At 46.0% G+C, this 26,826-nt stretch overlaps 1 protein-coding gene across 2 annotated transcripts in view; it reads right to left on the reverse strand.

Annotated features, from left to right (window-relative positions):
- Nucleotides 1-26,826, reverse strand: part of LOC138491110 (uncharacterized) — a 578,562-nt gene that overhangs the window by 285,396 nt on the left and 266,340 nt on the right. For both annotated transcript variants that reach the window (XM_069617434.1, XM_069617433.1), the window contains exons 38-44: nucleotides 25,826-26,109; nucleotides 25,449-25,723; nucleotides 19,746-20,344; nucleotides 18,590-19,172; nucleotides 12,784-12,983; nucleotides 12,313-12,693; nucleotides 7,044-7,327 (exon numbers count right to left, since the gene is read on the reverse strand). In XM_069617434.1, the coding sequence (XP_069473535.1) occupies nucleotides 7,044-7,327; nucleotides 12,313-12,693; nucleotides 12,784-12,983; nucleotides 18,590-19,172; nucleotides 19,746-20,344; nucleotides 25,449-25,723; nucleotides 25,826-26,109 (2,606 nt within the window). The remainder of the gene's footprint in view (nucleotides 1-7,043; nucleotides 7,328-12,312; nucleotides 12,694-12,783; nucleotides 12,984-18,589; nucleotides 19,173-19,745; nucleotides 20,345-25,448; nucleotides 25,724-25,825; nucleotides 26,110-26,826) is intronic.

Below are 26,826 nucleotides of genomic sequence, written 5' to 3' on the forward strand. Positions count from 1 at the left end.
CCTCCCCCATCGGGAGATTCCCGCCGCTGGGCCGGCAGCTCCAACACTGCGGAGCGGAGGGGCAGACTGCCAGCAACGAAGCCGAGGGAGAAGGGACAGAGGCGGTGGGGGTGAATCCCTACCCCTCCAAGGAGAACCGCGGAGGCTTCGCCCCCCCCCAGAGGAAACCGGACTACAGGCGGCTTCAACAGCGGGCGACGGAGCGGCCATCCAGCCCCCTCCCCCGCGCCCATCGCAGAGGAAGGAAAGAGAGCCACAAAGAAAGACGCCCGGTGACCGGCACTAAGGGCACAGGGCCCCCGACACGGCGCAGAGCAGAGGCACGAGCGAGAGCCCCAGGATCACGGGGTTGAAGCGGTGAAAGTTGGCGGGTGCCCCCCGCACAAGGTGAGCACCAAGGATTGGGGAGAGCGTGCGGCGGCCATATAAATCCGGCGAGGAAAGACCCCCCCCCCAGAAGGGAGCGGAGCAGCGCAAATGAGGGGAAACCGTGCCTAAGCAGAGTGATCTCCCCAGGCGACGCCACATCTAACAGCAGGGGGAAATACATACTCCATAGGAAAAGAAGAGAAAAAAAAAAAAGACTGGAAGCGGCAGGGAAACATTGGAGAAGGAGCCCACAGACAGGGGACACAATCAATGGGCGAGTGAATCCCGTAACAAGACACGGGAAAGTCCAGCTGATCAACGGGACCATAGAAAGGAGCCCCCGAGGCCAAGACAGGAAAGCAGTACAAGGAAAGAAACTCACCCAGGGAAGAGAGGACCCGCCTAAGCAGACCCCAAGCAGGCACAGACATATTGGAACGGGGCGCCCAGGGGCGATCCAATAAGACACCCTCTTGAGCTCCAGGGGGGCACAGCACTAAGTACTATCAGAAGCCCTCGCACACCCCGGGAAAACACCAATAAGCACACAGGGGACCAACAGAAGCCCTCACATATTCCAAGAGACGTTCATAACATGTCAAGGGCAAAAAGTAAAATTAGTGCCTCCCAGCAGACCCCGATCCCCACAAAGCAAGACGCAAATATCCTACAACTGTGGTCGGCGGACACCACGCCGCAAGCGAAGGGAAAGCCGCAAGACAACCAACAAAGGGAACAAATGGCACAGGCGAACCCCAAACAACCCCCATCCAGGGATGACATGCAATCATGGTTCCAGGAACCCCAAGAAAAATTCATGTCCTCCGTACAGGAACAGTTCACGACGATGAAAAACGACATGAAACAAGCGGTCCAAGACCTAAGGATCGATGTGGCGAAACTGGAGGAAAGAACCGATATATTGGAAAGAACACTCCAGGGGATAGATGAGGAAACGCAGCAGACGTGTGAAACCCAGGAACATTTGGTGAGACTCACCCATAACCTTGAGATTCAGTGCGAGGATTTGGAGAACCGCTCCAGACGCTCAAACATCCGCATCAAAAATATGGCGGAAACAGTACACGACAGAGACCTCATGTCGGCAGTCAAGGAATTGTTCAATAATATCCTAGTTGCAGCAGAGCCGGATACAATCGGAGTCGACAGAGCTCACAGGGTCGGCCCAAAAAGATCGGGAGCACCAGGGGAGAGGCCTAGGGACGTCCTAGTGGCACTTTCCTCCTACCCGCAAAAAGAACAAATCCTGAGGAAGGCCAGAGAAATGGATGACATAAGAATGAACGGTCAAGAAATCCAATTGTACCAAGATCTGGCACTGATAACACTGCAGAAGAGAAGGGCGATGACCCCACTAGTCAAGGCCCTACGGGCGAAAGAAATTCGATACAAGTGGACTTTTCCATTCGGGCTGACGTTTACATGGGAAGGGAAACAGCGGAGAGCAACCACTTGGGAAGAAGGCCTCAGTATAATGGGCCTTCAGGGCGATGCGGAGGACGGGGATCAAGCGGCACCCAGCGGAGAGCAAAGGAGAAGACCTAAAGGATGGGAAACGATCAAGCAAAATAGACCAGCCAAAGGAAGAGAAAGCCGTAGGAAGCCGACATGAAAGGAGGATAAGACACAGAGAGAACGGAGGGCGCCAAGCGACATCGCACCAACTCTGGTGAGGGGGCGGGAGAGAATACATGCAGCTGTACAAGAACTGAAGAAGGCGGTCCGGGATGGACCATCCGGCTTGGAATCGGGTAAGATAAGACATTTATGTGGGGTTTAGGAGCCCCCACACACACATCCCCCGAGAGGAAGGAGGGCAGGGAGCTTCGGGCGCAACGTCCGGGCATCAGTAGGAACCCTTGCCCTACTCGGGGGCAACAAGTTTGGTTCTGTTTTTGTTACCAGTTGGGGGGGGGTGTTAAGAGGGCGTGGAATGAGGGACGGGGACAACAGACAGAGGGCAGTGGAGAAGGAAGGGATGTCAATTACTCTGAACTTGTGCCTTACTAAATGGGGAAGATACGCATAGTGACCTATAACGTAAGGGGAATGAACCACCCCGCAAAAAGGGTGAAACTGGAGAAATTACTCAAAAGGGAAGGGGCGGACCTCCTTCTCCTACAAGAAACGCATATAAGAGCAAAAGACAAACAAAAGGCTTGGATAAGGGGATTTACAATATGGGCCCAGGCCAACGCCACAGACAAGAGGGCGGGAGTCATCATAGCAATGAGGACCGGAAGGGACGCCATACTGGAGAACTCCATCACAGATAAGGAGGGAAGGTATGCGTTCGCAAATGTGGTGCTGGAGGGGCAGAGGATCACCCTAGCGTCAATATATGCGCCCAATGTGGGACAGGACGGTTTTCTAAGAGACACCCTAGACAAATTAGAATCCTTCGCAAGAGGGGAAGTGATCCTGGGAGGAGATCTGAATATGGCGTGGGACCCACAAAGGGACAGAAGCACTGGAGGGACATATAGCCAGGGGGCTCCATCGAAATGACTTAAGCAGCAAATGGACCAGATGGCCCTGGGTGATGTATGGAGGGAACTCAGAGGGGACCAAAACGGGTACACTTACTTCTCACATGTCCACAACTCGATGTCACGAATTGACTATCTATGGGCTTCGGTGGGCCTCATGGGCAGAATCCAGGAGGTGGATAAGGGGGCAATCGCACTATCGGATCACGCACCCTTGTGGCTCGATATGAAACTTCAGGGGAAATCTAGAGGTATGTGGAGGTGGAGATTGACGGAGGACATAATCCAGGACAAGGTCACGGGGGAAACCATAAGGGGAATGATAGAAGAATACTTCACGGACAATGACACAGGGGAAGTATCAATCTCCATAGTCTGGGAGGCGTTTAAAGCAGTGATCCGAGGGAAACTAATGGCACTAAAAATAACGAAGGAGAAACAGAGGTTGGTGTGGGAAAAAGAATTGGAAAGATCAATTTCTGAGATACAAGGGAAGATACTGACACAACCCACCAGGGAACTTAAGAGGACTCTTAGACACACACAGGGCCAGCTAGAAATGCTGCGCACAAAGGGAGCGGAAAGGAGCCTTCTATATCTAAGACAAAGGTACTACATAAAAGCAAATAAAGCACATAAGTTGCTGGCGAGACAACTACGTGCCAAACAGAAAGACATAACAATCAAAAGCATTACAGACATGAAAGGGGAACACCTTACACGCTCACAAGACATAGGGGAAGTCTTCAGAGAATACTACCAGAAACTGTATACCACAGACCAACCAGAGGCAGACGCACAGGACACATATCTGAAATCCCTCACATTCCAGCAAATCTCACCGGCAGACAAGCAGGCCTTAGAAGACCCCATAAGGGAAGAAGAAGTTAGAAAAGTAATAAATGAACTACCGAAAAATAAAGCCCCAGGCCCGGATGGCTATACGGCCCCATTTTACAAAAAATATGTGGACCAATTGACCCCGGTCCTAACCAGGTTATTGAATTCCTTTAAAGAAAGTGGCAATGTGACCCCCACCATGAACGAAGCGAAGGTCCTGGTATTTCACAAACTAGGGAAGGACCCATCTAGCCCGGCCTCATATAGACCAATTTCACTGATTAATATAGATGCCAAAATATACACTAAGATATTAGCAGCTAGGGTCTCCCAACTTCTTCCTAAATTAATTCATCTAGATCAATCAGGCTTTATCCCAGGAAGACAAACACACGACAATCTCAGAAGGATCATCCACCTGGTGGAAAAGATAGGTATAAAGCGAATCCCAGCAATTCTCCTGGCACTAGATGCCGAAAAAGCATTTGACCGAGTGGAATGGTCCATGCTATTTAAGACACTTCAATGTATGGGATTTGGGGAACACTTTATAGCCAGAATTAAAGCAAACTACAGTGCCCCAACTTGCAGAGTGGCCATCAACGGGGAGGTAACAGAAAGGGTGTACATATCTCGTGGAACAAAACAAGGGTGTCCACTCTCTCCCCTATTATATGCTATATTCCTAGAACCCCTTCTGATGAAAATAAGGGAAGCTGCGTATGTTAAGGGGATAGAGATGGCAGGCAGGCAACACAAGATTACCGCTTTTGCGGACGATCTGCTGTTGGCACTAGAGGAGCCGGACCGATCGCTGGCTGCAGCAATGGGAGGGCTAGAAACCTTCGGGGCCATCTCGGGGCTAAAAATCAATAGAAACAAATCAGAAATTCTAATACTGGCAGGAGACGGGGATGAGATTAAGAGAGAAGCAAGGGCACTCAACCTCAAGATAGCAGAGGAGGGAATTAAATACCTGGGAATTACTCTCACACACAAGGTAGACCAACTGTACAGTAAAAACTACCCGCAGCTACTTACTAGCGTTCGAAGAGACATAGGAAGATGGAACCCATTGCTGATATCATGGTGGGGTAGAATTCAGGCGGTAAAGATGACCAATCTCCCAAGGCTCCTATACCACTTCCAAGCCCTGCCGGTAGGGATTGCCCGCTCATTCTTCAGGTCACTCCTGAGGGTAGTCTCAACTTTTGTGTGGAAGGGGAAAACTCCGAGGCTATCCAGGGCGGTCTTAACCTCGTCAACTAGGGAAGGAGGGATGGCACTGCCCCACTTTCAAAAATACTACCAAGCGGCCCAACTAAAGGTGCTTCGGGAATGGCTGGGAGAAGACCCACAACAACTATGGGCAGCACAAGATAGGGCGGTGGCTAGAACCCCACTAGGGGAACTACTCTGGAAACAGAAACAGCACAGACATCCCAACATAGGGATCAGCGAAATACTGAGCACGACCTTGGAGGCGTGGGACACCCAAACAAGAAAGGGCGCAATGTCCAACACACTAGGCCCATTCACACCCATATGGAGGAACCCGCAGTTTCCGCCAGGTTTGGAGCAGGGTACATCAGACAACTGGGAGGAGGCGGGCATAACGAAAATTGGGGAAATGTTTTGTAACAATGAAATTATTCAATACGAATCATGCCTCACACTCCCAACAAGAACCACACGGAATAGATATAGTTATGAACAACTTAAGCACTGGCTAAAAACTCCTGAAATAGCGAAGGCGGCAACGAGACCCCTAACCCCATTTGAGAAATACATTACAACCAACTCAGGGGCAAAGAAATGGATCTCGACACTATATTTATAAACAAACAAGATGAAGAGATCAAATGGGCATATATGCGCAAATGGGATAGAACACTGGGATTGGAAATCACGAGAAAACAGTGGGAGGACATATGGGCTCAGATCCCCAAACTGACAAGAGCGGTGCAGATGAGAGAAATGTGGATTAAAATAGTGACTCAGTGGCACTACACGCCCGAGAGACTGCATACTATGTTCCCAAGAACATCGAACCTCTGCTGGAGGGAGTGCGGAGAAGTGGGGACGCGGAGACACATCTGGTGGGCCTGTAAAGGAATACTGCCGTTCTGGGACGAAGTTAAGGGAGAAATGGGCAAGATGTTTCCAGATGTGGGACAACTAGATGAGAGCGTATGGATGTGTGGCATGAGAGATGACACTACAAGAAGATACACGAAAGCACAATGGAGAAGCTTTGTGGGACTTCTCATCGCGGCATGGACAACAATAGCCCAAAATTGGAAAAAGAGGGATACACCGCTAATATTTACGTGGCTTCAAAAAGTATGGGCGCAGCTAGCAATGGAAAAAGTCACTCACACAATCCAAGGCACTAAGAACAGGTTCACCAAAGAATGGGGTGGGGTCATGGAACACCTGCAGTCAGAGTTTATGGATCAATGGTGCCCCCACAACATAAAGGTCACAGACATTTTCAACGCATAAAGAAATCCACAAACCAAGTCACAGGGGTCCCGGGTGGGAGGGGGGAGGGCGAGTTGGGGGTGAAATGTTGGTTCAAGTTTTTTTTCTGTGTTTTTTGACCAATGAAAATAATAAAGATATGTTTTAAAAAAAAAAAATATGATGCACTTTGCGTGTGTACTGTTTAGGTTTAGTGACCTATACTATCAATAGGGGTGGCTGAGTTTAATTTACCCAAAAGGGAATAGGGTCTTTTTTTTCTCCAAATTCCGGTTCACCATCAAATAGTGACTTACTCTATAACACTGACAGTACTCGTCCAGGCAAAAAGGAAAAAGCAAACCCATGCCTTACACAAATACATCAACTTTCTAAACACAAATGAGTATGCCTTCCTACAAACGAATCCGTTAATTGCAAAAGAAGGCATTCTTCAGTAAAATGTGAAAAGTTTAATACAGAAAGTCTACAAATCTCTGCCTCAAACAAACTGATTTTCAATAAGCAGCAATGTTGTTAAAATAACCTATCAAGAAGCAATTCCCTGTACGCTAATCTCTACTCGCTACAGAATTGACTCCAAAATTATCTTTCCTGCAAAACGATAACCAAATTTGCTACTTGCAAGAAGAAAATCAAGTTTTGCATAGTCAAGATCACTGAAAATACATAAATATGAAAGAAACAATGATTAAAAATATTAAAAATTGAGGACAAAATATTCAGGAACCTTAAGTCCTTAATAGAATATGTGCAGGCTGGGATTTGGTTTTAGGCTATAATCAAAGTACCTTGTCTATGTACCATTTGCTTTCCTCCGGAAATGAAAGGATTACTCACGGCCATTCGTTGTCAGGGACCCGCCAGCTGTTTCCAAACTCATTGAAGTCTTGGACCACCACTCCACCTGGGGTCAGGAAGTCGTCCACCTGGGTGTCTGTATAAGTCCCACACAGTCCACACAAGGCCCCTTTGTAGTATTCCTTAACCCTCACAAACAGCTCATGATCGCCATTAAACTGAAGCTCGAGGCCGAAGTCTGTGGTCACGATCACGTGGGAACCACTGAGTGCTATGTTCACACCAGAAATATTGGCTGGTAGACCAGTCGAGGCGTGGTTAATCTATGAAAACACGAAAGGTTAAATGTATATATATTTTTTTAATTTGTTTTGCTTTTCAAATCAAAAGAAAACCTTTACAAAAAGAATTCATGAAACAAACCAAAAAGAAACAGAACAGATAAAAAAAATGCATAAATCAACAAAGCTGTAAAACCACATATCAACATAAAATAAAAGTATATCTCTCTATGTATATTAATATATAAGCTGTTGAAGTTTACTGCTTTCCCCCCACATACGCTAGCATCGAAAGACTTCATATAATAAGAAAGTGAGCAGATTGAGCGCTGTTTGAATCAAGGATCAAAGCCAATTCAGTGATCCAGTATGGATGACTAGGGTGGCGTATTTCAGCACAGAATAGCGAAGATAGAATCAAATATATGATATGATATGGTATTTATAACGCGCCTGTAAACAGGTGTTTCTAGGAGCAAAGATAAAAAATGGAACACTGAATCATTACTTCAATTTGCCCCAAAGTTTAAGGGACAGGGTGATAGACTGTGTTTACAGAATGATGATTGGCCGAAAATGACAGGGACAGCGAAGAGACAGTCAATGTTTCTATGTACTTTAAACTGAATCATTTCAATATTACATTTGTGAATGAACCAAATGAGTTAAGGAACAGAAACATCATGATCTGCTTAAGAAACCAAATCAATAAACTAGTATCTTTCATTTATGAGTGTAGTAACTGCACCTCAACCTGCTGCTCTGAATCTGCTGTTTATGTTACTATACACAGGAATGAAGCCCTGGCGGTTTGTGCCATGAAAGACATAAATAAACAAGAAACTGGATAATCTAGTCCCATGAACAGAAGGCGCACCATTAAATGTGAACATGCCACAGGATTCCCATGGTGCCGCGTGCCACTGATGTTGTGGTGCAAGATTTAAGAGTAAGGATGCGTCACATCACACATCTCACAACATACATCCTATGGGACAAGTCTGGATCTGCTGCTCGTTCACATCTTTCTTCGTTTTTGTTTAAATGTATTTATTAGTTTGTGCAGACATTTGGAAACCAACATAGCATTTTCCAGTTGCATCTAAAACAATCAAAGAAACCATTGATAACATTTAAAAACCTATTTGCCCCTTTACTCGATCTTAACTTCCACCACTGGTTCCTTCTTCTCCACTCTGACTGTGTGTGAGTGCCCGTAGAACTACATTGCGGAGGTGACTAACCATTCCTGCAAGTGGGGAGTCCCTATACCCAAATATAATCTGACCCGTTCCATCCATGCTCTCCCCATTGCCTCCCATATCAGCCCAACATCCCATATTGAGCCCACATTTCTTTCAAAACAATCGGCTATCTCTTCCCGGATCGTCCCCCTGAATGCCAAGTACGAAAGAGCTGTAGCTCTTAATTTCCATAATGAAATAGCTGGTTTCGATTTAGTCCATGTTAAAGTGGTTGCTAACGGGCACGGTTAGAAATGATCCTCCCCGAGTATTCTTTGTCGGAAAACCAGGTGAAATTCTCCCTACCCACAACGATAGAGTCTAATCTGGAATGGGAAGCATGTGTGTAAGAATAGAAAGAAACCTTCCCTCTCTCCATGACTTTCCCCCATAATTCTACCAAGTCAGTAATCACGTCATTCAAGGCCTTAGACGATTGTTGTTTCAGGGATGCTATTGTCAACAAGCGGTCCCGTGTCGGATCCAACAATCAATTGAAAGCCTGCCCCAAAGGAAGTACTCACTCCTATCGCCCCCCTCACCAATGTCACCACTGACCTAAAATATGTGCTAGGGTCCTCATTACGGGTGTAAGAGTTCCCCAGGCATATAACTCTCCCAGCTAGCCTGCCCACTAGCGCAAATGTCTGACCGTCGGTGTCTGTAAGTCTCCTATCTATCCGTATTTTTCCCCTTTTGCTATCCAATCCAACCACCGTCCCACCCCACTTCTTCTGTATGTCATCCACCTCTGGTGTGTTTCTTGTAAGAATGCCACCTGTATCTTCCAACGATTCAGTAATTCCCCACGGTCATTCTCTTCTTGTTGTGACCCAGCCCGCTCACATTCCATATAATTATCTTAATCCTGGTCATACCCCTTCTGCACTGCAACACCCATCATAACCCTCCCTAAGATTCTCACTTTCACCAAATACCTCAAACCCACCACCTCTGAATTCTTGCACTTGAAAGTTACCAACATCAATACACCAGTCCCTCCCACCACCCATCCCACCTCCCAGAGTCCCCTCAACCCAAATCTTTCTTCTTTAACTTTATTTCAGTTTGGATCTTTCAGCACTTCTATCACATAGTTATTGGTAAACAATGGATCTAAAACCATTACAGAACTTCATGAACTATCACTATAAACTGGGTTCCAGCCAGTCAGGGGTTCAGAACATGGAGAGGCTAAGAGAGGGCAGGAGTGTAACCGGATTTATCGTAACATGATGTTGCTACAGCGGTGACTTCTTGAGCGAGAGTGGAGTTTAAAATGCAACGTGTGGTGTGAACTGAGGTTTTGCTGTGGTTGACATTTACAGTTTTGTTTTCCAGTCAATTAGGATCTTTCGATGTTCTCTGTATCTGAAAAGAAACACAGGAGTGACCAACCCCACATAATCTACTAGAATAGCTGGCACATCTCAGGGTATAGGATGGTGTTTTGCAGTTTGACAATCATGCTCTGTACAAGATCGGTTCAAGGCAATGGCACGTGGAGTTACATCAAGAGGATCTGTGCAGGAGCAACCTGTGTGCAGACAATCTCTCGGTGTTTAGAAGTGTGATTGGGAGGGTCTGGTGTGTCATAAGGGAATTATATTAATGCAGGATTAAGATCTGTCAAAGCACAGGCCCATTAAATGTTCTCAAGAGCATCGAGGAGAGCTTGACAGATGCTTGATCATTAGAAGAAATCAGGAGGTTTGAGAGTAAATGGTTTCCATGTATATAAATAACCAATCATAACCATATATAATGGGCAATTCCTGGAGTGAAGACTTGGGAAGCTTGAACTTAGCCAAGTCTCCACCTTCACTGTATCTCTGGATAGACTGGTAACCTTGATATCTTTTCTGAGGAGGACCTGATCTTCATACTCTCTCTGTTGTCTAAAAGGACACAATGCATGCCTTACCCAAAGGCAAAAGATTGGGTGCAAGGGCTCATCTAAGATGAAAAATGTATGCTTAATGGAAGATCTGTGCTGCATAAATACGAAAAGGTGTGGAAACAATTAAGATTGTGTGGACGGACTCACCTCAGAGGTCCTCGACCCCACATGAAAGGCAGAAACTTTGCCCTCAGTTCAAGTGTGTTTAATAGACCATTTCCCGGAGTCAGTCCCTACAAATGATGGGCCCCCAGATAGTGGATCGTTGTGCCCCCCGTATAGACAGAGGCAGGCACTGACTTGAAAATGTGAGGATCGGGTGAGTAAAAAGCCACTAAGAGGAAAGATATGTGGTTCAGATTCACGACTCCAAGTCTAGCTTCAGTTGCTCCACAGTCTCCTGATGCAAGTAGCCAGATGCAACCACACCACCCTCATGTGAAGCCACACAAAAGACACCACAGGAACCAATGGGCCATACATGCCATCAGACTTGTATAGAAGGCCCAGGCTCGATCAATCAACTGTCAACATGTAGACTGAATGAGCAGGATCCACCTCAGTGGAAAGGTCATGTCCCACGGGAATCCAATGGACTGATTCCTTAGTATAGGCGTCAGTTCACCGAAAGGCCCTGAGAACAAACCAAATCTACTGTTACATGCAAGGCAGTGGAAATCAACTGTGGGCTGCAGGGCCTTACCAGGAAGTCATCCAAGTAAGTGACCCACATCATACCCTTTGTAAACACCCGGGGGCGGAGCTCAGACCAAGGGAAGCACCTTCAACTGGTTGCTCTGACCAGGCATCACGTGCCTGAGGAAATCTTAATGAAGAGCCTAAACTGGGATGTGCATGAAAACATCCTGGAATTCTAGGGCTCATAGCTAATCCCCCTCCTGCCCAGCTGTTACCATCTCGAACCTCTCATTGCATTGTGGTGGAACGTGTTGAGGATGGTGAGATCTACGCTGGAACATTTCATGTAGTTCCTTCATGGGTTCCCTGGGAGTGATAACTGACTATATCTTTGTGGATTGTGGGCATGTAAACACCCTGGAGTTCTAGGGCAGCGAGCAAATCCCCCTCCTGCCCTGGGGTAACGATTTTGAACTTTGCATTGTATTGAGGTGGAACCCGTTGAGTCTGGAGGCATCTACAATGGATCACCTCATGCACTTCTTTCATGGTTTCTCTGGGAGTGAGATTGACTACATCCTTGTGACTGGAAGAATCTGGAGGCACTCTTTGTTGTGCTGTGAGATCCTCACATTAAATCACAGGTAATTACTAATTACATTTGTTAGACCTAAAACTTTGTGTTAAATATTTTTGGAGAGGTGCAAATGTGGTTATGTGTGATTTGTTTTCCACTAAATCTAATTTATCCAGTGATGAATTTCACAAATGTGGCCATGTGGCCGTGTTTGTTTTATTGTCTACTACTTGTCCAAAGATGTTTTTAGCCACAATAATTTGCAAGAATTGTCAACCACTAAATAAATGATATGGAAAAAAAATGTCTAGCTGTCGGTCTAGAGGGAAAATACATGGAAAGCTTTGCTAATTCCCATAGGTCCAAAGTTGGAACTTTGCATAATTATACTGGCTGAAAAAATCTTTGCATACCCCTACTTGGGGCACTGTGGATGCAAACGTGCGAACACAGATATGAATAAATGCGTCTGAACCCCCTCCTCTCAGGATGGGCTCAGCGTAAACTATGAAAGTCACCTTTGAAACTTGGAGGGGGGGGAGAGACCTTAAAACAGACAGGCAGGCGTGCATTGCATGTGAACATGTGATTATAATGAATTTAAAACAGATGGATTCCTCCATTGCAAGTAATATCAACTTTGAAACACAATCAAAATGATACTCACTGAAACATGGTTGCCCTTCCTCAGAGCGATGTGGTTGCCGTTTACTGTGAGCGCTACAGAGTTCAGAGCGGTCCAGCTCGGGCTGCCGCGGTGTTCGTTTCGGGTGGTAACACTGAATCGGGTGGAGGTATTTCCACAGGTCTCTGCCACTGTGTAGTTGCAGGAGCCCTGGAAGTGGTGGAGTCTCCCATCGAAGGTTGTGTAGTGTGGGTCCCCATAGATGTGACAGGTGGCAGTGCTTGCTGGGTAACATCCGCGGAAGCCATTTTGAATCTTGCAGACTTCATCGGGTGTGCAGGATACGGGAATGCATTGCATGTTGTTATTCCCCTGACACTCACAGCTGCTCTGACAGTTCTCGTCCATGAAGCTCTCTCCTTTCTGCAAGAAGAAAAGGAAGGATAATACATGATGTTAATGTGGAAGGGAATTCTCAGTGGCACGGGGCATCTTCTGACTGTGGACACTTACATTGTAATACTGCCCGCTGTACCAGCAGCCACACTCGGCGACAGAGACACAGGAGGCCCCGCTCAGCACAAAACCCTCGTTGCACTCGCAGCCCTCAACGCATGGCTTGCTGCAGTTATCGGGGGCCCACCGGTCCAGACAGGTTGCAGGACATGCAGTCATACAGGCGTTATAGTGGGACTGGGCTGCACATGGCAGAGCTAAAAAGGAAAAGGCATACATCGATTGATTGGAAAAACCAGTTCCATGATTTTGGGCAAACATCAGATTAATCTTTGATAAATCATAAAGCAATGTTCATGCCATGCCTTGCTGCAGTAAGAAACATTTTGCGTGCACAGGATGTTCCAGGTGGTCTGCAGAATATCATTTATTTTAGATTTGCTAATAAAAAAACTATACAATGCAAAACCATTGGTCGATCTATATAAATAGAACAATCCAAGCACTGTATCTGTATGATGTTCTCTGTGGAACAACGCAGACGTTCTACTCATTAGCACAATCCAGAGATCCTGTGCGCATTTGTAAACATACCCCAGACATTGACGGACTGCACACACTGTAGACACTGTAACCTCTACCTGAGTCCAAAGAGAAATTCATTGGTATAAATTACCAATTCTGCCTCAGAATTGTGTATTTTCTAGGGCTGGAAAGAAAGCATTTATATGTAAACTGTCAAATTAACAGTCCACTCTTTAAAGTCCTAATCATCCGTCTGCATGCAGCCACGCAAGCAGTATGATCAAAGGATGCACGTCCCATGACTTCATGTCAAAAGAGACAGTCTTTTCCAAACGTGGGCTGTGCTATTATTTAACTTTTCCTTAGGTCAATTTCATTCAGTTGAAATTACCCAAAACTACAGGTCACAGAAAGCAACCAGTACAGTGGCCAATGCCCAGCACTAAGGCCTGGTGTCCCCAATAATATGGAGCCACCTGGTAGCCTTAATGAAGGGTGGACATGGTCTGAATGGAAGGGTAGGTGTATCAGATCCTGCGACTCTGCCAAACAAATATTATGTATTCAATACTCTTACTATAGAGCGGTGTGTTTGCTTGTTTGTTGTTCTGTCTGGTCCCTGTGTGCACCAAAGTGTTTTTGTGTGACTCAGAGAGCCATGGTACAGGTGTTGTCTTCAAAGGAACTGTCGGGAGGTTGGAGGGGTCCAGTATCTAGCTCTCATAAATCAGGGCAAAGGTCGGATTCAGCCTTGTAAATCTTTCATACATATGCTTCCATCTTTTTGTAGCTTTCCAGGAGAAAACATCTTCTCCAAGAAATGACAGATGTTTTGAAGATGGGTAACAGTAGATGTTGGTTCAGAGAGGGCACGACATTCATTTCCGATGATGGTCAGTGGTTGGATGGAGCTCCTTGATCAACCGGCAGCTTGGGACAGACCAGTACAAGAAAGCATGGCGCAGTTCCTATGGGCTCAGCAGTGGCTACATCGTGGCAGGCTGCATGAAGGCCTGCCTCCAAGAAGTCAACCATAGTGGAAGAACACTACTCTCATTCTGGGAACCAGATGCTCAGGATAACAAGGTGCCACCACCTGTGGCAGAAGCCTTTGAGGAACTGAAATGTTGCTCAAATGCTACAGAGAGGGAACATACCAGGGGATTGCTGACTGTATGCTTCTGATTGTTTGTTAATATTGCTTTTAGGATGTTATCAACGTATTTAAAAATAGAGGGGATTTCATATATCATTTGAGTTATGGGCTTTTGTGTTGGTACGGCAGAAGGATAAGAGTGTGCAGCTAGTCCACTGGGAATGGATGATATTCTAGTAGAGACTGTAGTTGGGAGAGGACAATCTAATATTCTGGATAATATTTAGGAAAAGCTCCATTATCTTAATCTCCATATTAGATATACTACAGAATGTAACACAGGGGTAGTTTGAGTACCCTTCAGCCATCATGAGAGCTCATGTATTTGGTTAATTACAATGAAACCCTTGCTTGACCTCCACGTTCTGCTGCTGGACTTACTGCCTGCAGTGTTTCTGTGGTATCCAGCATGGGTATGGCCTTAACGTTCTTCATAACCATCATGAGAGCTCATGTCTTTGGTCAATGAAACCCTTGCTTGACCTCCACGTTCTGCTGCTGGACTTACTGCCTGCAGTGTTTCTATGGTGTCCAGCATGGGTATGGCCTTAACGGTCTTCATAACCATCATGAGAGCTCATGTCTTTGGTCAATTACAATGAAACCCTTGCTTGACCTCCACGTTCTGCTGCTGGACTTACTGCCTGTAGTGTTTCTGTGGTGTCCAGAATGGGTATGGCCTCACCTTTCTTCATAACCATCACTACAGAGTTTAGAGGAGGAGTCAAGCTTGTGAAAAGATCTAGCGAACCACCTGCAATGCCTTAATTTCAACCCTCTGGGTTCTCTTCATGAAAATCAAATCATCTTTTAAATAAACCAGAGATACAATTAAAAAGGAAAATCAGATTTGCTTCTCTTTAGAGTTGTGAGCAGCTTCCTCTAGTACATTGTTTACAATCCTCAGAATACAGAGTGCTTCTATTCCCTAGCAGGCCATGTCCTTGTTCACTGAATCCCAATGCACCGTGCCCTTCTGCACCCTGGAAGAGTACATTGAGCCCAGTAGATCATATCCTGGTACTGAGCCTCGATGCACCATGACCCTGTGCACTGATCACCTCTGCAGAATGTGCTCTGCACCCTCCAACGATGTGTTTATTTAGTTGCAGTAATGCTGGAGGCCGACCATCACACTGCCTCTGAGTCTCCAGTGGCTATTTGGAGTTGATTGCCACGGATAATGATGAGCGGTGATATGACTGACGCCATGGTCACGGGTGGCAGTGCAGAGATGTGGAATGCATCCTTCTGTCCACCTTCCTGGGAACCAAACAATGTTCCCTCTTCATCCCCAGGCAACATAGGAGTTTAATGTGAGTCTGAAAAGTGTCTGCACCAAGGATTAAGGCAGCATCCAGTGCCTGAGTTTCCTCAACCTGCACTCATGATGAAAGGTGTACTCCCCTTTTCTCCTTTTTTCTTCCCTGGAGGATAGATTGTGCAAGACTCTTCTGTATCTTGAAATACAGTAATATCTGTTAGGGCAGTGTGAGTGCTTCATGATGGAAGATTTGCTCCCCTTTATCTCCTTTTCTTCCCTGGATGCTAGATTGCGCATGGCTCTTCCTTATCTTGGCATTCTGTAATATCTGTCAAGGCAGTGTGAGTGCTTTCATGATGAAAGGTGTACTCCCCTTTATCTCCTTGTCTTCACTGGAGGCTATATTGAGCATGGCACTTCCTTATCTTGGCATACTGTAATATCTGTCAAGGCATTGTGAGTGCTTTCATGATGAAAAGTTTGCTCCTCTGTATCTATGTTTCTTCCCATGAGGCTAAATTGCACAAGGCTCTTCCTTATCTTGGCATACTGTCTTATCTGCTAAGGCAGTGTGAGTGCTTTCATGATGAAAGGTGTACTCCCCTTTATCTCCTTTTCTTCCCTGGAGGCTATATTGAGCAAGGCTCTTCCTTATCTTGGCATTCTGTAATATCTGCTGAGGCAGTGTGAGTGTTTTCATGATGAAAGGTTTGCTCCCTGTTATCTTCTTTTCTTCCCTGGAGGCTATATTGAGCAAGGCTCTTCCTTATCTTGGCATTCTGTAATATCTGCTGAGGCAGTGTGAGTGCTTTCATGATGAAAGGTTTGCTCCCCTTTATCTTCTTTTCTTCCCTGGAATCTATATTGAGCAAGGCTCTTCCTTATCTTGGCATACTGTAATATCTGCTGAGGCAGTGTGAGTGCTTTCATGATGAAAGGTTTGCTCCCTGTTATCTTCTTTTCTTCCCTGGAGGCTATATTGAGCAAGGCTCTTCCTTATCTTGGCATTCTGTAATATCTGCTGAGGCAGTGTGAGTGCTTTCATGATGAAAGGTTTGCTCCCTGTTATCTTCTTTTCTTCCCTGGAGGCTATATTGAGCAAGGCTCTTCCTTATCTTGGCATTCTGTAATATCTGCTGAGGCAGTGTGAGTGCTTTCATGATGAAAGGTTTGCTCCCCTTTATCTTCTTTTCTTCCCTGGAATCTATATTGAGCAAGGCTCTTCCTTATCTTGGCATTCTGTAATATCTGCTGAGGCAGTGTGAGTGCTTTCATGATGAAAGGTGTACTCCCCTTTATCTCATTTTCTTCCCTGGAGGCTATATTGAGCAAGGCTCTTCCTTATCTTGGCATTCTGTAATATCTGCTGAGGCAGTGTGAGTGCTTTCATGATGAAAGGTGTACTCCCCTTTATCTCATTTTCTTCCCTGGAGGCTATATTGAGCAAGGTTCTTCCTTATTTTAGCATACTGTAATATCTGCTGAGGCATCGTGAGTCCTTTCATGATGAAAGGTGTACTCCCCTTTATCTCCTTTTCTTCCCTGGAGGCTATATTGAGCAAGGCTCTTCCTTATCTTGGCATTCTGTAATATCTGCTGAGGCATCGTGAGTCCTTTCATGATGAAAGGTTTGCTCCCTGTTATCTTCTTTTCTTCCCTGGAGGCTATATTGAGCAAGGCTCTTCCTTATCTTGGCATTCTGTAATATCTGCTGAGGCATCGTGAGTCCTTTCATGATGAAAGGTTTGCTCCCTGTTATCTTCTTTTCTTCCCTGGAGGCTATATTGAGCAAGGCTCTTCCTTATCTTGCCATTCTGTAATATCTGCTGAGGCAGTGTGAGAGCTTCCTTGATGCTGCTACAGGCCTGGTTGGTGTTAAGTGATATGGACATGTTTCTCCTGCTCTTTGCTCCCAATAAAGGCTTCCAATCCAGGATAGCATCACATTTTAATCATGTGTCATGTATGGGAATTCTGCACGTGCTCCCAGCCTTAAGTGCACACATATGAGGCCCTGTTTTACCGTCTGAGATCTGGGAATCTTGTTCGTTCACCTATGCATACCTTCAGGCGTCAGCGATCCATGATCGCTCCTTTTCCATCCACGATCCCATACAGTGGAATTTGCAGCCGGTATCACTCCAATTGATCAAGAACCATCTCCTGTGCGTGAAAATGCTTCAACAACCTATGTACACGGAACCCTTGTGCATTATGCACCTGCGGATTATGCACTTGTGGACTGATTGCTTTGGGCCATACCCTGTGTGCACTGTGCACTGAGCCCCTGTGTGCCATGCGTCTTTGCACTGCACCACTGAGCCCTGTATACATGTGCACTGATAATTCGAGGACCATGTATATATGTTCCATGAATCTGTGTCTGAGCCCCTCGGGACCATGCCCTCAGTGCACGGAACCTCTGAGCACCAGAGCCCCTCTGGACCATGCCCCCAGTGCACGGAACCTCTGAGCACCAGAGCCCCTCTGGACCATGCCCCCAGTGCACGGAACCTCTGAGCACCAGAGCCCCTCTGGACCATGCCCCCAGTGCACGGAACCTCTGAGCACCAGAGCCCCTCTGGACCATGCCCCCAGTGCACGGAACCTCTGAGCACCAGAGCCCCTCTGAACCATGCTCCCAGTGCACAGAACTTCTGAGCACCAGAGCCCAGTCATTGGTATGTTATGTATGAGTTCAATTCCCTTAGGCTTTTTGTAGCATAGAGAACAATTGAAGGGTTTTTCTTGGGATACCAGAGCTTAGGTTCATGCAGTGAAACATTTTACATATCAGCTGGGCTAGAGAGTGTGTGCAATAGGAAACCCTAGGACAGGAAGAAAAGAATATTGACCATCAGGCGTCATTTTGCAGCATAACGAGGGAACGTGTTGCGGTTCATAAATACAATACTCACGGCAGAAAGTAGAGTTTCTCCAAGGAGATATAGTCACTCCCTCACGCTGACAAGCATCCGCATAGGCCTGCAAAGACTTGCACAGCGTCTCCTCGTCTCCACCCAGAGCACACAAGTCATAGACACAGCTCTCTACAGCATTCTCTGGGTTCACCACAGAGTTACAGACCCTGAAAGGTCCACCATTGCTTGTGACCAAACCGCAGTAGTGGTCACTCTGGTACTTTTTGATGTCATCTGGTGAACAGGGTGCAGTTGTCGGAGGGGGTGGTGTCGGGTCTGATGGGTCACAAGCCGGATCATCGTCGGGGACCTTCCAGCTGTTTCCGAGCTGGTTGGTGTTCTGAGCTTGTTGCCCATTGGGCATCATGGAATCGTCCTGACGCAGGTTATTGAAGTTTCCACACATGCCACAGGTCTTGTTGAAGTAAGTGGTTGGGAGCTTCACTTCCACAGTGTGGTCAGTATCATAGGAAACGGTCAGCCTGAAATCCGTCTCCAGAACAGTGTATCGCCCACTCCTTTGTACTTTCACTGAGCCTCCAACCAAGGTCACTCCCAAGGTCCTCCATTCATTATTGACCTGGGGGAGGTGGGAGGAAGAGTACCAAGTTATTAGAGATAATACGGTAATGCTGGGAGAGGCCAACAACACTGCACTGACTGATACATTCATAATATAACGTTGGCTCACTCTGTGACTTGCTTCTGAGCCCACCTGCATGTTCCCCATAAAGACACAGCGGGGGTCAGCGCCTCTATTCAAGTCTCTTAAGCCCCTCCCACCCCATTATGTACATCTGGAATTGGCAACACTTCAATATGGACAAGTTGACCTTGAAGCAGAGAAGTCACACAAAGAAAACAAGACCCCAATCCCTCCCACTCATGCACCCCTGCTGATATTTATTAAATGTTCATGAGGTCGCCGGTGTTATTTAATCTCAGCCTGTATGTAGCCACTTTCGGTGCTGAAAGTGTACCGTTCCCAATTAGTGATGGCCCTGCCCCTGTAGCCTGTCAGTGTGTGTTTTTATGAATGGCGCAGCACGGTGGGAATGCACCCACATAAAGTTCACCTTTTCCCCGTCAGTGAACTTTTACAGCCAAAAATATGAAATTAAAGCAACATTTCAATGACAGTTTATATTCTTACCAGAACTCGGTTGGGTTCATTCCTGATGATTTGTATGTGTTGACCGTAGGCATGAACTATGACCTTTTGCACGTAGGAGACTGAGGGGTTTCCGCGATGCTCGTTCTTAGCTTCGACGTTGAAATAATGGAGTGACGTGGAGTTGGTGCAGAGCTTGGCCAGGGTGTAGGTGCAGAGGCCCATGAAGTGATGGGCCTCCTTGTCAAATGTGCTGTAGTGAGGATCTCCTGAAATTAGGCAAACATCGTAGGAGTGGGGAACACAGCTTGGCTCTCCATTTGAGTTCCCACAATACTGATCCTCTCTGCATGTATCATTGGTACAGACCAGGCTACTGCCTTGGGAGGGGCAGCGGCACTTTCTGGAGCAGGTGTTGTCAGTCCAATGTTCGGATCCCACCGGGTAGTGCTTGCCATCATCCCAACACCCACACTGATCGCTGGGTACACACTTGTCATTGTAGAGAAGATAGCCACTGTCACAGACACAGCCTTCGACGCATGGATGACTGCAGGGGAATGCAGAGCCTGGATTCACGCAGGTACCCGGACAGGCGGTGCCGCACTGCTCATAGTGGCTGTGGTTTCCACAGGGCAAATCTGCAAATGATTGATATATTTTAATTTATAAAAACACAGGTAACTTTTTGAAAGAACAATATATAATCACTTATTATGGAGCTGTACTGTGCAGTCTAAAACTACCAGGTGTGTTAAGCAAAATTTAAGACTATCTAGACTTCAAGGACATACAATGCGTCTGGAATCCAGCGGAGTCCTTAAACAGGGAGTACTAGTAAGACCTTTGGATACTGTAAGAGAATTAGTGGATGGGCAGGGATGCCACCAGGCTTATCTCCTGACTGCAGTCTTCAGTCTAGTGGACCATCCCGCCTTGCGTGCTTTACCTACGAAGACATGAGTAAAGTAGGTACTTCTGAAAGGAACAAAGTCAAATCATTTGATTAGGTGGTCTTGCTGACTCTGCTTACTTTGCTCAAGGCAAACTGTGGGGACACAAAAGGGACCCTTTTGTCACAGGTATTTTAACATATACCAAAGAGTGTCACTGTCAATAATGAATTTCTCCAGCTCATGGATCTCATCCCAGAGAGACAATCCTGCTCAAATATATGAGACAGCCAGAGTGAAAAATCAACTTTCTTCTAAGAAATCACAATTCATAGAGTCTGAGAACTTTCATGTTCTACCCTGATTTCCTTGCCCAAACATTTTCCAAGCTCATTTAATCTCTTTCAGCACAAACCTCAGCCTCTGTGGTCATGATCTTAAAGGATACCTTCCGGAGTCGTCAGGTTCAGCAGGTGCTAACGAGCTTCAGAAAGAAATCTCTGCAGAATTACCAAAGTATAGGATCTCATTGAGGGGGGGGGCTGGGACAGCAGTGATGCACCACCCAGAGACAGGTGTCATAACCTTGAAATTGCCAAAGAAAATGTACGAACATTCCATAATTCTTTCCCCAAATAGTGAGGAATAATCGGATTCCTCAGCATGGTGGCATTTATAAATCTGCAATAGGATTTGAAACGTCACTGTCTTGATGACGCTATCTTGTGTAAAGTGGCCAAAGTTAGAGAGAACCCAAATAAGACAGAATACGTGATTCTGCAACTTTTGGAGCTTGTTACGTGGACAGTGCTGATGGGCTTCCCAACATGCATTGCAGTGTTCCTTCAGGGGATTTGAACAGTGCTGCATGCCACTGGGTCACTCCCTTTGAGCATTAAGGGAGGGTGTACCCATACTGCAATACATTGGCTTCCAGCAACTGCAGAGTTGGCAGTCTGTTAGTGAAGGACGTGCTCTAGTGTATGGAGAAACAGTGGTACAGCCAACACCCACTCTTGTGATGGTGGGATCTGTCTTAAGCATGTGACGTGGGGCTTTTCCCAGGCAGTCAAAGGCAAATGAAGAGGATGTGAACATTAGATTAGGGCATCGTCATTGTATGCGGAAGGAAAAAGTAGAGCAATCACGCTTCTTAAACATTTGAGGCAATCAGGTGTGCTGGGAGAGTTTTTGAGAAGTTGGGGTCTTGTAGATGCAAGGTTCTACCTCCAAATCGTGGGTAGCGAGTCAGTGGATGTGTAATAGGTACAGGATGCCCTGATCTCAGTCATTATGCTCTGCTGAAATGGAATGGACGCCACATGAATTAAACGAACCAAAGCCTCCGCTGAGTTTAGCAAAGACCCTAATGGGAGGATGTTCCCTATCCAGAGGGGATGAATGCTGGAGCAACACTGCTGGCGCCATTAAAGGAGGTGTCATGATTGGAACCTGCTACGTGCACGGTGGAACACAGAGCTTGAACATCCACTTCTAGCTGTTGGGGTTTAACCCCCCCCACCATGCACAGCCCATCCTCATTCTCCGCCGATTTAACATGAGCAAAGGTCCTCTCTGAGACGGTATGAGAGGAAAACATCAGGTGGGGCAACCTCTCCAAGAATATGGGAGCCCAACCTGGAGGCTCTCAAAAGATCTCAAAGGCTGACCCCTGAAAAACGCAATAAAGAACACTGGAGGGATGGATTGACACAATTGGAGGGTTTTAGTGGGAAGTCCTCACATTTTCCCCAAAGCAAAAATGAAATTATGCTCTTTCATATTCTTAAATGAAGAAAATCCTGAGGGTTCTTCGGGTGTCAAAGAGCACTGCGGTGGAACATACAGTTGGAAGTTCTTTACTGCTCACAGAGCATTGTGGCGTGACATAAAGTTAAAAGGAGATCTTTAAGGGTGAAAGAGCCCTGCAGCATGACACAAAGTTAGAAGATCTTTACAGTTCAATGAACCCTCCGGGGGAATAAAATGTTAGAACAGCTTTGAGGGTCAAACATCCCTGTGATGCAACATTAAGTTAGAAGAACATCTTTAAGGGTGAGGATGCCCTCAGATGAGAAATAAAGTTAGAAGATCTTTAAGGATCACAGAGCCCTGCTAGGGGAAATAAAGTTAGAAGAAGATCTTTAAGGGTGAAAGAGCCCTGAGATGGGACATAATGTTAGATGAAGATCTTTAAGGGTGAAAGAGTCCTGGGATGGGACATAATGTTAGAAGAAGATCTTTAAGGGTAAAAGAGCCCTGGGATGGGCCATAATGTTAGAAGGCGATCTTTAAGGGTGAAACAGCCCTGGGGTGGGACATAATGTTAGAAGATCTTTAAGGGTGAAAGAGCCCTGGGATGGGACATAATCTTAGAAGAAGATCTTTAAGGGTGAAAGAGCCCTGGGGTGGGATGGACATAATGTTAGAAGAAGATCTTTAAGGGTGGAAGAACCCTGGGTTCGGACATGATGTTAGAAGATGATCTTTAAGGGTGAAAGAGCTCTGCAATGGGACATAATGTTAGAAGAAGATCTTTAAGGGTGAAAGAGCCCTGGGGTGGGACATAATGTTAGAAGATCTTTAAGGGTGAAAGAGCCCTGGGATGGGACATAATCTTAGAAGATCTTTAAGGGTGAAAGAGCCCTGGGGTGGGATGGAAATAATGTTAGAAGAAGATCGTTAAGGGTGGAAGAGCCCTGGGATGGGGCATAATGTTAGAAGAAGATCTTTAAGGGTGAAAGAGCTCTGGGATGGGGCATAATGTTAGAAGAAGATCTTTAAGGGTGAAAGAGCTCTGGGATGGGGCATAATGTTAGAAGAAGATCTTTAAGGGTGAAACAGTTCTGGGATGGGGCATAATGTTAGAAGATATTTAAGGGTGAAAGAGCCCTGGGTTCGGACATGATGTTAGAAGATGATCTTTAAGGGTGAAAGAGCCCTGGGATGGGACATAATGTTAGAAGAAGATCTTTAAGGGTGAAAGAGCTCTGGGATGGGGCATAATGTTAGAAGAAGATCTTTAAGGGTGAAACAGTTCTGGGATGGGGCATAATGTTAGAAGATATTTAAGGGTGAAAGAGCCCTGGGATGGGACATAATGTTAGAAGATCTTTAAGGGTGAAAGAGCCCTGCGATGGGACATAATGTTAGAAGAAGATCTTTAAGGATCAAAGGGCCCTGCAGTGTGACATAAAGTTAGAAGAAAATCTTTAACGGTAAAAGAGCACTACAGCATGTGCTAAAGTTAGAATAATATCTTTAAGGACGAAAGATCTCTGCAGTGAGAAATAAAGTTCGACAGAGATATTTAAGAGTGAAAGAGCCCTGCAGTGCTACATAAAGTTAGAAGAAGATCTTTAAGGGTGAACATCTCCAGAGGTGAGAAATCAAGTCAGAAGATGTTTAAGGATCAAAGAGCCCTGCAGTGTGATGTTCAAAGAAGATATTTATGGGTGAAAGAGCCCCACAGTGTTACATAAAGTTAGAAGAAGATCTTTAAGGGTGAACATCTCCAGAGGTGAGAAATAAAGTTAGAAGACCTTTAAGGGTCAAAGTGCCCTCTGTGGGTCATAACATTAGGAGAAGATTATTAAGGGGCATAGAGCTCTGTGCTGGAACATAAAGTTGGAGCTCAACTGAAGTTTGAACGTGTGCCGAGAAGAGCTCTAGTCCACAGCAATAAAATAATACAATGATGTCCCCGACTTCTGGGGACCTCAGGATTCTCCCTAATCCAAAAGAAAGAAAGACTAAGCAAGTAAACCTGATGCCCCACCTATGCATTTACTGAGGGCGACCCTGGCATTTACAGGGCACCAAAAAGTAAAATAAGAAGTGGTAAATAATCAGTCAGTGAACATTTTTAAAGCTGTTATTTAAAGCTTAGAGAATAAATGAACAGCTTGTAGAAGAGAAATGCCAATCACTGCTTAGGAGCTTTAATGTAAACATTCTGGATGCTTCCGACGTGTTTGGGGGATGTTAAGTAAGCATTAGTCTTTGTCTAGGGTTCAGTAGGAAGAATCTCCAGAAAGCAGGGATCCCAATCATGGTCATACTGCATAAGTGGCAGTGGCCAGACCATTGTCCCAGCACAGCAGATGCAGTAACAAGCTGCAATAGTATGGATTCATAAGAAGGATGGACCAGGAAGGATACTCTGGGTAGCACATGGGAGAGGGCATGCAGAGGGTGACAGGCAAGAGAGGCCAAAGGGCACCGAGATTTGATTCCTTTTCTGATGGATCTGCAGCTGTGCGCTCATTGAAGCTATATCCCTGTGACTCTCATTGAATCTCGCTTTCTCAAATATTCTGTCCCGGCTCTCCCTTGATCCATGGTGATGCCTCTGGCTGCTGGAATCTCAAGATGGAGGTGAGATCATGGAGACAAGATGTAGGAAGGATAGCTCAGGGGCAACGCGTCTTGGAAGCAAGACAACGTGGCGCAACACAGGTTTGAATCCCGATCCCACACTTAGAAACCACTCGCTGGTAAGCGCGTTATAAATGAACAATAACATTAAAATAAATAAAATTCTAAATTCAAGGGGTCCTATTGTATTCATCATCCCACAGCAGGTGCACCTGAACCCAATCACACACTCTTCCTTTTCAGTAACAAGTGTAATAATGTGATATTTGCATAGTGCTGTTATCTAAAGCGCTTTGCATGGAAAATATTGTATATGCAATTATCGTCCTCGAAAGAATGAAATCCTGAGATGACATTGCTGTGATTTAAACCTGCGACCCGTAATCACACCTCCCTATCACAACAGCAAGAGCTCAACTCAAATCAGCTATTGTATGTGGTCTCTGCAACTTTAGGATCAAACTATCCAACTTACGGCAGAATGTGTCGTTCCTCCAGGGGTCTATGGTCACCCCCTGCGCTTGACAGGCATCGGCGTAAGACTGCAGGCTCAGGCAGAGGGCTCCAGGGTCTAAGTGCGACTCACACAAATCATACGCGCAGTTAGTGAAGTAATGCGCTGGATGTATCACACCGTGACACCGCTGGAAAGGGCCATTACTGTCTATGATGATTCCACAGAAGCTGTTGCTTGCTATGCTTTGCTTTTCATCATCAGTGCATTGTGGGGTGTGAGGTCCTGTTGAACACCTGTTGACATACAATGCTCTGTTAGTGGTTGTAGTAATTAAGACATGAGCCATGAATTATAAACAACGAAGATATTGATAGTTTGCCGCAAGAAGGACCCACCTGGTGTCATTGTCCACCTGCCAGCTGTTACCCAGACTGCTTGAATCCGGCTCCAGGGCTCCATCTGGATTTAGGAAGTCGTCTGTGGCGTTTCCATTGTAATTCCCACACATGCCACAGACCTTGCCTTTGTAGGTGTTGAGAAGAGTCACCTCCACCCTGTGGACCCCATCGAACCTGACCGTCAGGCCAAAGTCTGTAGTGACCATGACGTACTGTCCACTGCGGAAGACCTGCAGACCTGGTGGCCTTACTACAGGTACGTGTTCTGTTTGGCCGTTCACCTAGAATCAGAAGACATCAGAAGACATCAGTGACTCTAAAAAGACTGCACAGAAGAACAATCCTATCAAGAGACGAGAGTGGCCCCGGCACAGCAGAAACAGCACCAACAGCACAGAGATGCGAGGGAAGCCTTTCCTCAAACTTGCGCGTTGAAGTTTTACGGTGTTTGTGCAGAAAAATGTATTTGTGCGAACGCAGCTAAACTTTAAAGCTGCAAGTTTCAGGAAAGTTTCCCTCAACTCCCTGCCTAACAAAAATAAAATGCACACACCAGCCAGGCAACTCCCCACGGATTGCGGGCCAACATATCACATATGTGCTCGTTCACATCCGAGGGGTGGGGCTGATGTGCACACTTGTTTTTTGTTAAGCAGAAAGGTGAGGGGAACATTGTGGCACGTTAGCTCATTATGTATGTATTTGTGCAAGGAGTGTATTTATATGTATTATGTAATGTGTGTGTGATGGAGCGCGTGTGAACGAGCGAGTGTACAGCATACATGCAAAACCTCCCGTTTTAGGCGGGAGACTCGCGATTATTCAATTAAAAATAGTGCTATTTTTCACTGTCTGCCGCCTAAAACAAGTATAACCCAAATGCAATCCTATGGGAACATGGCAGCCTCCTGATTTCTGTAGTGAAATCTCCCTCTCTGGGCCTCCAGAATGTTGGCATGTCTGGTACAGTGAACGGGGGCATGAGTGAGCACAGCGTC

This window comes from Ambystoma mexicanum, chromosome 10 (genome assembly GCF_040938575.1).
Source record: "Ambystoma mexicanum isolate Mex_15411 chromosome 10, UKY_AmexF1_1, whole genome shotgun sequence".
Taxonomy (NCBI): domain Eukaryota; kingdom Metazoa; phylum Chordata; class Amphibia; order Caudata; family Ambystomatidae; genus Ambystoma; species Ambystoma mexicanum.